This window comes from Tachypleus tridentatus, chromosome 4 (genome assembly GCF_004210375.1).
Source record: "Tachypleus tridentatus isolate NWPU-2018 chromosome 4, ASM421037v1, whole genome shotgun sequence".
Lineage (NCBI taxonomy): Eukaryota > Metazoa > Arthropoda > Merostomata > Xiphosura > Limulidae > Tachypleus > Tachypleus tridentatus.
In genome coordinates, this window is record NC_134828.1 from 39090097 (window position 1) to 39104578 (window position 14482).

The 14482-nt window shown below is 31.1% G+C and overlaps 1 protein-coding gene across 2 annotated transcripts in view; it reads right to left on the reverse strand.

Moving 5' to 3' along the window:
• Window positions 1-14482, reverse strand: part of LOC143248887 (ecotropic viral integration site 5 ortholog-like) — an 87666-nt gene that overhangs the window by 32126 nt on the left and 41058 nt on the right. For both annotated transcript variants that reach the window (XM_076497784.1, XM_076497783.1), the window contains exons 4-8: window positions 13354-13653; window positions 10296-10421; window positions 8417-8560; window positions 7680-7769; window positions 868-965 (exon numbers count right to left, since the gene is read on the reverse strand). In XM_076497784.1, coding sequence (XP_076353899.1) covers window positions 868-965; window positions 7680-7769; window positions 8417-8560; window positions 10296-10421; window positions 13354-13653 — 758 coding nt within the window. The remainder of the gene's footprint in view (window positions 1-867; window positions 966-7679; window positions 7770-8416; window positions 8561-10295; window positions 10422-13353; window positions 13654-14482) is intronic.

Genomic DNA, 14482 nt, shown 5'->3' on the forward strand with positions numbered 1-14482 from the left:
ATATCTATGACCTGTTTTGTTTCATGTAAATCTGTTGTGATTGTTATGAGAGAAATGTTTTATTCTATATTTTATTTTAGTTAACTCATAAACATGGTAAATACGAGTTTGTGTACCTATGCATCAATAGATAGGATATTTTGTTATGCAATTCAGTTATTAAACAGCTAAGAAGGAAGTGTGGTATGCTGTGTAATATTTATATTGCATACCTTATAAGTAGTTCTAGTGTAGAGTGAATGTTTGCCTTCAGTTGTTTATCAGTTTCCTCAACTGCAACTTACTTGTAAAACAAATATTGAAACTTGTGTTGTGTGTACTTTACATGATAAGACATTTTTCTTTTAGGGAAAATATCATAAGAGTTTTTCTATGAAACGAGAACAATAAAAAATATCCTTTAATTAAAGTGAATCATTTAAAAAACTTTAAACCTTCAAAATTATTAACCATTTTTATACAGTTGCACAATTAATTAATACAATAAATCTAATTACACAAAGGTCACAGTTTGGAAGTATAGGACAATTATATTAAACGAGACAAAAACATTAACTTCGGAATGCCATATATATTTTCACACAAAAAAATATTATTTGTAATTTTGTCTAAAACTAAATTAAGTACTTATTGTATTATTCTCAAACATATGCATGATGTGAAAGTTAATTGTTTGATATGTTTTCATTCCAGAAGCTCTTAACTTCATAATAGCCCAATGATATATTCACAGTAATATTTACTATTTTTGGTAGCGTTTGTCATTTATAAAAATCATGAAAATATAATACAGCTTTTTCTTGTAATTTTGCACACAAATGAAGTACTCAACAATCCTGAAAACATCTACAATATAATTACACTCACTTTTTCATCTTTTTACTATTGTACTTGACCTGAAGAGCCATGGAAACCAAATAGTCTGGATCTGTCTCACACTTTGAAGGCATCTCTTTCTGAAAGTACTGAAAAAAACTAAGATATCTTAACAGTTGGAAAGCTATAATTTTCCTACACTGAAGATGTATTCCTGAAAGGCACTTTCCTGTTATCACAAGATTAGCTATTCTCGTTCAGTGCTACCCTCTATATGTAAATGTTTTCACTGCACATGCCATAAGTCTTCTGCACCTCCCAATTGGAATCAAATGACTCCAACATGTCTCTCCTGCAAATAACCATATGTCAACTGTTCAGCAATAGGAGCATAAGTGCACTTGTGAAATAAGTGGGGAGGAAGAGTGGAAAGTGTGAATGGAGGGAAGCACCTATCAGATGAATGGAGGGAAGCACCTATCAGATGAATGGAGGGAAGCACCTATCAGAAATACATTTTCAGTAAAAACATCTAATACTCTTACATCTCACCACTCAAAAGGTTAGCTAGAATTCCACACTGATTAGTGGAGAAGTTGGTGCAAAACGGACATCCCCCAAAGTGTCAAAAAGATATCTCTGTAGATGAGAGTCTGATTCAAAGATCTGGAGAGAAAAATTATTCCACTTCAGATCCAGCTATGCTTGCTCTTCACCCAGTAAAAAATGTGTAAAATTCATGATGGAAAATGAGATGGAGCACATCTTAATGGGAGAGAATGCAGTAGCTAAGTGATCCTAACCAGACAAACATATAGTAATGCAATTCCACCATTACAAAAGTGGATAAATGAGACTTCATCCCATGATGTAGAGTAGGTACGAGATGCCAGACCATACTCAGCAAGTTAACTACATCCAAATCCTTTTCAATGGGTACCAACATCCATTGCTAGGATAGGATGAGGATAATAACAACTTCACCTCAAATCCAAGAACTGGAAACTTATAACCAATTTGATTCCTGGGTGTTACAGAAGATAACCTGTGATATGACAATCCAGAAATGTGACATCTGCTATCAAAAGGAACTCTATTGCATGCAGTCAACTCCTCCAACTACAAACCAGTTCAGGACCAACCAAAAGGCAACACATACATGTAACAATAGAAAATGAAGGAGACCCAAGAATAGAACTAAAATAGTCCCATCTGTCTCTACTGTGACCCACAACACTGAAAGAAAAAGTGAAGGAGGAAGATGAACCCAAAACCTCTGCAAAACCTTGTGTTAATTGGCTCACTTTAAAACCAGCCCATAAACATCTTATGTGGAGTTCATCAAGCAGGGTGCCCCCACAGTCAACCACATTGGTGACTTGAAACTGATAAGTGGTAAGAACTCCCACACTCCACTATAAGAAAGAAAGATGAGAATACATTGAAGTGCATCTAATGGGTGAACATGAAACTTTTTCAAAAAGCAGATCATACCAATTTATTTAACCACAATGTAGCAGGAATAAGCAGCCATTCCCTTCTGCTCTACCCATGAAGTACAATTGTGGTACAATATGAGATAAGCCAACTTATAAAGCAAATATCGCAAGGTTATTCAGTTACAAGCAGTATTGTAAAACACTCCATCTCAAACATGTGTATGTATAGCCATGGAAATAAAGCATGATTCAACACAACATACAATTGGATTTAGGTTAAAATATATCTGATTCAAACACCACTTGCCACAGAGCATGATCCAATTAATCCCTTTGTGACTGTCTCAGTATAAAATATGAGCTTGTGTACACATTTACATACATTAAGCACTTATACTAGAACTTTAATGCTCTAGGTGTATTTTCACAAGATTTGGTATACTTTTACTAATGATTTTAAGTCTTTTATGTACAAAGATTCAGAATTTTTAATGAAGTATTTTTACTAAAAATTTGTTTGTGAAAATACTGAGTCTGTTATGTTGCTGGTCCAAGTGCAAAGTGATTTTCATGCCATGATTAAAAACTATTCTATGTCCAAAAAACCTTAAATATTACTTTCATAATCTCAAAAATCTCATAAATACATTTCAAACATTTGTTTTCAGTAAAACTTTTAATTTTTACAAACACTAACTATAGGAGGTTTGTCAATTTGACTCACCTCAAGGAAATATAAATTATGCTTTTCGTTCTAAAATGACAACAAATTTTAACATGAAAACACAAACGTTTAGTCCAAATAACTTAAATCTCATAACATTATAGATTTTTTTATGTATTATTCTTATTATATTGAATTTCCATTCATGCTTGACTAACAATACAGAAGTTACAATGATGTGGCACACATGCACTCATGTTACAGTGTCAAATAATATGTGATACTGTCCTTTAATCTTTATAATGCGACCTGTCTTGGCTGTGTTTTGACTGATATTATCTCTTCCTGTTATGACATTTATGCTTAGTTTATTTTCAGAACTTGTTAAGCCTTAAGAACTTTCACTTGGAGGATATGACATACATGTTACTAGGTTTTTACATACATATTTGAATAACCAATAAATCCTAACTTACTATATCGATTCTACAGAATTCCATTATAATTTATCAAGTTTAGTAACAAACTGTATTTCGATGTAAAAATATAAAAACATTCAGCAGACTAAATATACAACTTACATCTTGGGAATCTTATTTTGAAAGAATGAGATGGTGCCCTGAGACATGAAAATGGCTAAGAGAGTCACAAAGGGGCATTTTTAGCTTTACACATTCACATGTCACTCACACAAAGAAGTGTATATAAGAGACTGTTTTCAAAAATAGAAAGTAGTGAACAGTGCTACAGTATTTGATTCAGTAAAACTTATACAAACAGTTGTTGGTTGAGATAAGAACACTCGACCTGATAAATACCAGAGTTGATAGATGTAAAGGTAGTGTGTGACTACGTACATTATCACCATAGTTCAACCAAGAGGCAAGTTGTACAAAATGTACCCTAACATTAGGAGGCACAAGGAAAAATCAAATATAGTTAGGAAAGATGTTCATGTAGCAATGAAGGACATTCGTTGGTTATAAGATATATTGGAGCAAGGAATAAAATAACACATACCCGAGAAGTGGAAATAAACTGAGAAAGGTCAAACAGAATGCTCAGATAGGGTACAGGAAGGGCAAGTAAAATCAGGAGGTGGAACCAGGCAAGAAAAGTCCATGTTGGCCTGCCTAGGTTCCACAAGTACATGAGGAAGGGGACAATGCCTGGAAACAGGGCTAACTAGAGGGGGCAGTTGTTTAGGGGTATATTAAGGGGCCAAGATTTTGGGATATTTATTTTTGTTAGTAAGATTGTGGCATTATGAAAAATTAAAGCAAATTTTAAATAATTATTTCTTTTCTATATTACAGACTTAATGACACTCTCTAGCTTTACTGACATACAAGACTTGTAAGCTTACTGTGAGTGGAAAAAGCTATATTTTCATTGATACAAAAAGAATATTGTAACCTAAATTTTCTTTATCAAAAATCGGCAAAAGTTAAGAAATGGAATGAAGCAGGGACTGACACCATTAAAGATCTCAGGACCTGGACTGGCTGTTGACACCCTTAACTAAAGATAGCAGTTGAAACTGAGAATTTTTAATCTCCACATGAAAAAAGGAAAGCAAATCTCCTGTCAGGTCACTAGCACTTGACACTTGTGTTAAAGTGCCTATCGGACATGAGACATCTGAAGTAGTGACACCAACAGCAGAATTCATGTTGTTGTAGTCAGCAAGATCGTTTAAAGCAAAGAATAAATCTGACCAGAATAAGTTAAGTGAACCAAAATATTAATATACCGAATTAAACCACTTAAACAAATAATGCAATCTCGAACATGAATCAAAGAGAAAACTTCCAATTTCAAGCACTGTATAATGAAAATTAACAGTTCAGTACAGTGCATAGAGAAAGTTACGCATGTCACGTGAATGTATTATTGATAGATAGGTGACACATAGAGACTTACATGAGAAAAATGTTGAAATTATTGGATTCCAATAGAGGGGATGCTAATGGCACGTAACATGCACCATAGAAATTCTCCATTACAGAAAGTAGCACTGAATGACAATAGTTAATCTAGTAAGAGGAGGGAAGTACCAAAGATAGCGTGCAGAATCTCAAATTATTAAAGGAAAATGGCAGTTAAGACCACAGCATGATACAAGCTAATAACAAAAAAAAAAGATTAAATTAGATTTTAGAAAATAAAACGTTAATTGTTATTTAACTGAAATATTGACAAATTCTTGAATTATTTCCTTTACAAAACTTTTAAACGTTTTAACATTTTATGAAAGCCCAATAGTCATTTGTTTAGAAACATACCACTTGATTTTATGCTCTAAAGTATTTTTAATTTCTGTTAAAACAAACCCAAATTTGTAAACTTTTCAAGAACATTTCATCCTTGTGATTCTTTTTGGGGAAATATCATGAATGTTTTTCTCTTAATTTAAAAACAAAGTAAAGAAATTCAATCAGAAACTAAACTTCTTATTTTTCAACTAAAGTTGATTAATTAATATCAATATATTTTATTTTCTTTAACATAATATACGTATATATTACAGCACAATAAACTTTAGTGAATAACCACTATATGACCATTACAGGTAAATACAGTTTGGATAAAATACTACAATATACCAGTTTATTCACTCACACCCTGTAAAGTTTCAATATGAAAAGTAATAATTTCACTTTATTATTAATGTACATAATCTAGAAAGGAAACAATCAAATAATCAAAGACTATTAAGCAAAACATGTTAAAGTTATTATTCTTTAACTTAAATATATTAAGTAAAATATTAGTAAGCATATTAAGTTACTCTGTCTGTACTTTTAACTGATGTATGGTGATTCCACAAACTAAATATATTAAGTATTAAACTAATTTATAGAAATATCATTAAATCTTTTCCTTTAAGATTAAATTGTTTGACAACATATGTATAAACTTGAAGAGTTATTTGACAAATATGTAACTTATCTTTCTAAAGAGAAACATTAATACAGTGGCATTAGGAAAGAGCTGTAAGAATGAAAGTGTTAAGTGTATTTCATGAAGCTGAAAACTTGGAATATTTGATGCAATATCACTTCTTGTCAATCAGGAAGGCCAAGATCTTTATTTGCAGAATGAATTAAGAATAGGAGAACCCTCCAATTCAAAAACCCTTGCTATGAAAATGGTCATATTTCCATCTATCATTAATAAAATAATAAACATGGTTGAGAAGCTGATAAACCACACAAGTCTAAAGTTCGTAAGTTTCCAGCTACTTTTCAATTAATGGATATTTTCAGGAGAAAATGGCAAAGAAGCTGGAATCAAAGTAATCTTGTTTGTCTCTATATGTCAATTTGCCTGTTGTTGCCTTATTGGACATCTGTGCATTTGGTCTGCTTAAGTATGCATGTGCCTGAATATCAGATTTGTCAGTTTATGGAAAACTATACAGAAGGAGTGTTCAGTACATAAAACAAGGTTATATCCCATGAATACATTACTACAAGTCAAAAGTGAAATAACTTGTGGGAATACAATATAGCCAAAAAATTGCATACATTTCCACTTTATATCTTTTTTCAGTAGAACATAAATAACTACAACTTGCAAATTGTTGTTAGAACTACTGAAAAGCAACAGTTTGTGATGGAATTCCTGGAGGGTCTATTTACTATATTAGAATCACTTAACGCTTGTTATAACCTGGTTTTAACTTATTATGGAATAACATGCATAACATGTATACATATTTTATGACATAAACTAGCATGTTCTATTGGTTTGCTTTCAGATATTTTATTTTCTCCCAAAAATTAATTAATTTTAGAACATGTTGGCTTGTCTTCTTGTCATCTGTTAAACACAATTGATCTTGTGTTAATAAAGGTGAAGTTAATATCATGTTTTTTTTTTAACTGTCTTAGTTTTATGTTAATGAATGTTTTAAGGTTTGTATCTGGTATCTTCAAATGTGAGTATTTCCAATTGGCTTTGAGAAAAGAACTTAGAAATATATGAATTAGAAGCCATAGTTGCAAAGATGGAAAATACATATATGAAAAGATACAGAATAATAATAAAATTTGCAGGACAATGATGAAAAAGAATGCTGTTCCAATTATTATTGAAAACAGCCACTAAGTTTGTAAATGTCACATCCAGAATATTTCTTTTGATTATATATCTATATAAAATGAACAAGTTACCTAACTTCAGATTGTGTGTTGGCTTAGTACTCATTTGATCAGGTTATTATAATTATAACTGTTTTACAATAATGAATTATACGTATTTATAAACTGTGACTAAAATAATTGTTTGTATAAGTATGACCTTTGTTACATATTTTTCATATTATAATATACAACAATATTCCACAAAAGCAGTAATACTCACTGATGATTCAGAACCGTGTGTAAAATGACACTTATGTTACTGAATGTAGAAGCCTGTGGTAGAAATGATAAGTCTCAAGGGTTTGAAGTAGACCAATAAGAACAATATGAGCCATGAGATACTGGATAAACCAGTATGGTCTATACAACCAGTATATTACAAGTAAAAACATTAGAGACAGTGGGAGCCATAGGTTACACTAATGATAATAGGACCAGTTATGCCTGTTAAATTATGTCCAATTTCCCACTGTAGTTTGTAATCAGTTCATACCATTCATTACTGATCTATTAACAATGTAAAATATTATTTCCATTTCTATAATACACCAAATAAAGTCAATCATTAATTCGTTAAGAACAAACGTAAATGAGCTTCTTTCTACCACTTACACGAAGCATTCCTTCCATGTTAAGCTGCAACAAATCTTCTTTGCAGAACTGCAAAATGGCAACTGAAATGCGAAACACCATTTCCATACCCTAAAGAATTAGACAAATAAGTACATGTGAAAAAATATTTAAAAAAACAGAACATACTGACTTCAACTAGAGTTTAAGTTTCAGAAGTAGATTCTGTTCTCTCTTTACGAGTTCTTGTGTTTCTAAGTTGAAAAGCATTAGTTTTCTGTAAAATATTTTTAAATTGCTGTTCCCTGATTATGAATATAGAATTTTTAACCTCTAATGTTCCTCCACTGTATCTCTGCTAAAATCCCTTGGCATTAGAGCCAATGTATGTTGGTTTAACAAGAGAGAAGCTTTAGAAGTTAAAAGAACAGTTAAAAACTGATAATGATTGAAAAATTAACTGTATCTGTATTCTCTTCATGAAATGTTCTTCTTTCATCTCATAAGTTATGAAATGTTTGGAATATTTTGAATCAGTTTCAGAGACATGGCTACTTTAAAAAACACCAAATATTTAATGTACCAGATATAAGTTTTTTTACCTAAAACTCTTCCACCAGTGCAGATAAAACTTGAAATAATTAAACAAATGAAGTTACATATAGGCTAGTGGTCTAATATATAATTTTAAATTAAGAAATCGTTCTCATGATGTGGAAAAAATTCAAGAAAGCTAATCACATTATAGCAGCATAGTATTTCTACAAACTGAAACTAACCTCAGAAAGAAACAGGTCCATTACCCTTGATGCTATCTGTAGTGGAAGAGCAGCTGTGAAAAGGGTTAAAAACCAGGATGAGGCATACATTGATGTATGGAAATTCTGTGACTGAAAATGGACATGCAATTCAGGAATCTGTTCCTAAAAAAACAAAAAAACAAGTTGAAGATTTTAGTAAAAAATGTTGTATGTTTTTCATAATTTGTTTTGATAATGATTGTCATTAACATTACTATAAATTAGATAAATATTACTAGATACTGTTCGTTTAATTGATAAAATATCTGTAAGGACAAGAGTCACATGACAATTTTTCTGAAATTTTAAATAAACTTTGTACCTTAATTTACTTAAAGCATTAATTGATTTTATAAGTTCCCTTAAAGCAACCTTGAAACTCTTTCTGTGGTATTACCCTGAATGTCTTTAGATTCTTTTAAAAGTAGAATGTAAATATGTTATGAAAAAAAACAACAAATGTATCTTCAGTTAGTTAATCATGTTTTAGATGTATCTATTCAAATATTTCTTTTAAAATTATTCAGAATTTCAGCAAATTACAAAAATGAAGAAATGTACATAACTATCTGTACATCAAATCTATATGAATATAACAGTACTGTCTGTTGTATATTAATGTAACTACTTCACAGGGTTTGAAGGGATCTTCGCCAAAACTGGTGTGGAAGTTCATTAGGTTCATGTGAGGGTACATTCAAATTTTCAGCTGTGTGGTTTTTATGGGTGTTTTGTATTTTAATACCATTATCTCACCTCCTGAGGAGAAATATTAACTAAATTTGATTTCACTGTTCCTTGACCCATGGAGAAATACATACAAATTGTCAGTTTCACATTTGGGGTTTTGCAGTTTTTTACAATTACATATAAGAGAGGCAACTTTTAATGTTCCAAAATAATCTTTCATTAATCATGAATTTACATAACTTCTGTCCAGGGGACTGGTATGCCAGCTAGTATTTCATAAATTTTTAATTAATAAAACTTATCTATTTTTCAACAAAATTAAATTTCAATCACATGAGTGAACAAAAGAAACAGAATTCTTACAGACCATGAATTCTAGTTAACCCTTAAATATCCTGCTTTGGGCTAACTTTGTATATAATTTATATCTTGTAGAAGTTAAAAAGAATCTCTTAGAAGATTCATAACTTTATATGTTACATGTATCTAGCATGATAGTTGCTATAAATACATGATCTAAGGAGTTTATTGTAAAAACAAACTTATTTAATCTATCTATATTATAAATCTTACGCATGAAACAACAGAAGATACCATAATTTTGTAATATAATGCTATTTATTAGAAATTAATGTTTCTTAATATAATAAGATGAAGAACAACTTTTTGGCCTAAGAAATTAAAATATATACCAAAAAAATTAGGAAAAACAGAGAATTTTTTTATTTTCTGATGGAAAGATATCAAATAGATGTCTTGCATATTAGATTTTACAAAATTTTCTTGATTGACGTATAATCCAATTGAAAGATAGAACCAAGACATTTGGCACATAGAAGTGAATGTGTAAAGCTTTCAGCATTAAGACTCACAGAGCTAAAAAACAAAATCAATAACATCTACTTACTGAATCCAATACAGCTAATGTGTATGTTGTGTTATTGCTATTGCAATTATGTTACAGATATGTGTTGCTAAAAGTAGAAAGAAATTAACATCCCTTCCACTAAGGTTCTTTCCATATATGTAATATTAAAAGAGGATACAATGTGAAATCAAAGTTCTGTCTCATGGGTGTTGCAGTTTAGAAGAGTCAGACATAAACTGAAAATGATGTAGTTCTTAAACCTCTAGTAAGTCCTGTAAAAAAAAAAAAAAGAAATATTACCTGCACTATAGCATCTAGCTGGTACATACATAAGCCAAGTTCTGCCATGCTGGGTTTGTACATCTCTCGCAGTCTGTAGTCTTCCATCAGCCTCAACAAGACAGCAAATGCTTCTTCTTCTGGCATCTGAGAAATTTTAAATCAGTCATGTTGAAAATTTGTCACGTGTCTCATATCAAAGATGTTGCATATATATGTTTTTGCTTGATCAAACAAATGTTTTATTACAACTTTTTGTATATAAACATTACAATTTATCACTCATATAAAAAATGCTTAACCACATTTATTTACAATTATAACTACATACAGAGTCAACAGACAAACCACTCTGTAGGATATGATCCATAACAACTAGATAAGTAATTTTGCCCAGAAATATGTCTAGATTAAGCTTCCCTAATTACAACATAATCATCCCTGTACACAATCATGTTTGATGCAAATAGTTTTTTTTCTGTGCTGTAGTGCAAGTCCAAGTTTTTAAGTCTCTCTTCATAATTCAAATTTCTTTAATCAAGCATCACTATGGAGTTCTACTCTGCTTTTTCTACAAAATATCAACATTCCTTTTATACATCATATAACTGTGAACAATCACAGTTAAATCAAATGATAATCACCAACATACTGTTTCTACTGTAAAGCATTATTTTCCCTATTTCCTAACTTTTCTATTAATATTATATATAAATGTTATTTACTGTGTAATCTTCTATGCCAAATTTCATACTCAGCTTTCTTTTAAGTTACAAAATTACTCCTGTATAACTATTCATTTACTGTTACGTTACTCAACTACCCTTTAACTTTCTTAGCTATGTTCAGAAGAATCAATCATTATGTTATACTATTTGAAAGAATAGTAGAACTATGATTTGAATATAGATATTGTGGAGAAAGAGAATGAAAGTGCTTTGTAAAAGCCTGAAACTCTCAGATGAATAATTGTATAGATATAGTGAAAAGAGCTAAGAGAGAGTTCTGTGGAATTATTTTACTGAAACTGAAGTGGATTACTTCCCCCTTTTATCATGGTAAGTTATTTAGCAATATGCACCACTACCATACTTAGAATTTATATCTTTACAGGCCCCACCTCCAACCAAAGCTCTACTACCACCCCATGTGAGATATCAAGATTTGGAGTTTGCTTTGTTTTGAATTTCGCGCAAAGCTACTCAAGGGCTATCTACGCTAGCCGCCCCTAACTTAGCAGTGTAAGACTAGAGGAAAGGCAGCTGGCCATCACCACCCACCGCTTACTTATGGGCTACTCTTTAACCAACGAATAGTAGGATTAACTGTCATATTATAATGCCCCCACGGCTGAAAGGGCGAGCATGTTGGGAGTGAGAGGATTCGAACTCGCGAACCTCGGATTACGAGTCGAACGCTTTAACCGTCTGGCCGATTTGGTGTTTTAAGATTTCAAAATTCTTCTGATATTGCGACTTCATCTGACATATGTAAACATTAATATTTTATGGATAGCAGGATTTACTTAAAATGTAACTTGAGCAGAAGAAGTATATGTAGTAAGATATGTGTGTGTTTTTTTCTTAGAGCAAAGCCACATCGAGCTATCTGCAGAGCTCACCGAGGGGAATCGAACCCCTGATCTTAACGTTGTAAATCCGTAGACTTACCGCTGTACACGCGGGGGACCCAGGAAGATGAGGCTTTGGATATATTTTTTGTTATTGGTAGTCTGAAACACCACTAGACTACAATGACGATTTGCAAAGAAACAGCGAGATAATTTTGGCTTTTTTGATAATTAAAAAGGCGAAACAGACATTTATAAAAGCAAAAAGAAAAATTATTTTTTCTCCATTTAATAACGCTTGACCACCTTCTGCCCCTTCAAAGAAATTTTCACTTCATATCTCACTAGTTATACATAGTTCAACAAAAACCTTAAAAAATATGTTGTTTTTTTTACAAATTCACTGGATAAGCCAACTTAAAACCCAACACATCACAAGGAAAGTCCACGTTTTTACGTTTTCATTTTTTATTACTTATGTACATACTTATTTCACGTAATTCCGAATATTACGGTTGTTGTTTAACTTAGCCGTAAGTATCTAAAATTACAACGTTTCACGAAAACGCAAAAATGCAAACTGTATAAATTAAAATATCACTACAATATAATCAAGATCAGCTAGATATTAGTAAAAAAAACAAAAAAAAACAGACAAAAACTGGTACCAGTACAACATATCCTGCAATCAACAATTGAGTACTTGTCTAACCAAAATATCACAAATATTGTGATAACTTGCATGTGTCCTGAGACCTGTTTAACACTATTTGCATTATCATGTTACATATTTGTTATGTGTAAGGGTCAAACTTTACTTAAATAAAGTTTAATTTCTGTTATAAGCCTGCTATTTAACGACCATCGCATCACTCATTACATCCACACCTTTAAGTAATGCGAAAATGATAAATATTATGATTTTTAGTAAATCATTATTTGGAATGACACTTTTGCATTAACATTCAAAAACATATGCTAACTTTAGTTGTCTGTAGGATTATAACACTAAAAAACTAAACTTGATATCAAATGTGAGCACAACAGACATAGCCAGTTATACAAATCTGTGCTAAATAAAACACAAATCACTTCAGTTGCTATCTGTACATAATAGACCACATGAGTCCCTCACCTCCAAGCTGTTTGTGAAATAAGTCGTTTGAATATTTGACAAATATAGATATCATTAATTCTTCGTCATAAAGAACACGAATTCAGTGTCTTTATTTTTCGTATATTTTTTTAGATAATGTTAACTTTTTCTCACTGGTATATCTTCGAATATTTAACAAGTAAATCTTCAACTAGGAAAGATACTGTTTTCTACATTTTTAATGTTCAGTAATTTCTTTTTTGTTTATTCAATCTTCATGGCATTCTTATATATTATACAATTTACAATTATTAGCTCACTCAACTAATCATGCTTCCTATTAATTTTGTTCATGCAACCTCACAGGATGAACTATTTGTCACCTGTGGTGTAAAATATTAAACAATGCTCACGTGCAGCTGAAGCAAACCAACAATGAAGCCACTTCCTTGGCAGTATCCCACTTCACTATCATGGATTGAGTATGCTTTCATCACATTGAAGAGGCCTGTCTGACCTGGTCCATCTTTCTCTTTGAAAAACTCATGTTCTGGGTAAGTGCGTGCAATGTCTCTTTGAATTACTTTTTCACATGGAGAAGAGTTCATGATATATTCACTATACTTTTTCTTAGCTGCATCGTTTTGTGCATTACATAGCAACGGCCAAACTATCCCACGGAGGTGACTTGGAATTCCCTTTCTAACATGTTCCTAGAAAACAAAAAAACAAAAAAAAGAGAATATTGTTGTTTAAACATGTTAAACTAACTGTTTGTATTTATTCCAATATAAAGTTATAACTGAATGTCAACTTTTATCTCTATTATAGAACAAATACGTAGACAATAAGTAAAAAACATACTTTCATTTAAAAATATTTTAAATTGGTTGAAACTTTTATATCAGTTAAAAATCAGTCATATATGTGCATTATTTTAGCAAAAAAGAAGGATTCACATGTAGTTATATGGGCTGCACTAGGATTTTCAAGAGATATGGTAATTTATAATGACCAAAACAATCAGGGGATCTCTTCTAGGAAAAAAATGTAAAGGATTGTAAAACATTTTAATCCTTTGCATAGATGAAGATTTTATGTGTAATACTTTGGCCCTGTGTCTATATTTGTTCCCTATGTTGACTAGGTCTATCTCAATTGGTGACTCCGCACTCACACAAACTAGTATGAGTTTGTGAGTTTTATTCAATTTGAATATTTAAAATAGCTGACGAAGTACATATTGTTACGTATTATAATTTATCTCAAACGAGTCTCCGATATATTATACAATTGTTACTTATTGCGATTTCAAAAAGCCTGAAACTAAGTTAAATTGTAATATAAACTTAGAAGTTAATTAATTGTAGAGATGTAACAAATTTATGATGTGTGCCAACTGATTGATAGACATATTTTTATTTCTTAACACAAATATATTTTAATACAAAAATAAAAATACAATTTATAATACCAGTTATTACAAATAATGATTTATATACAAAAGTTTAACAAACTTAAAAACAATATTGAATCTTCTGT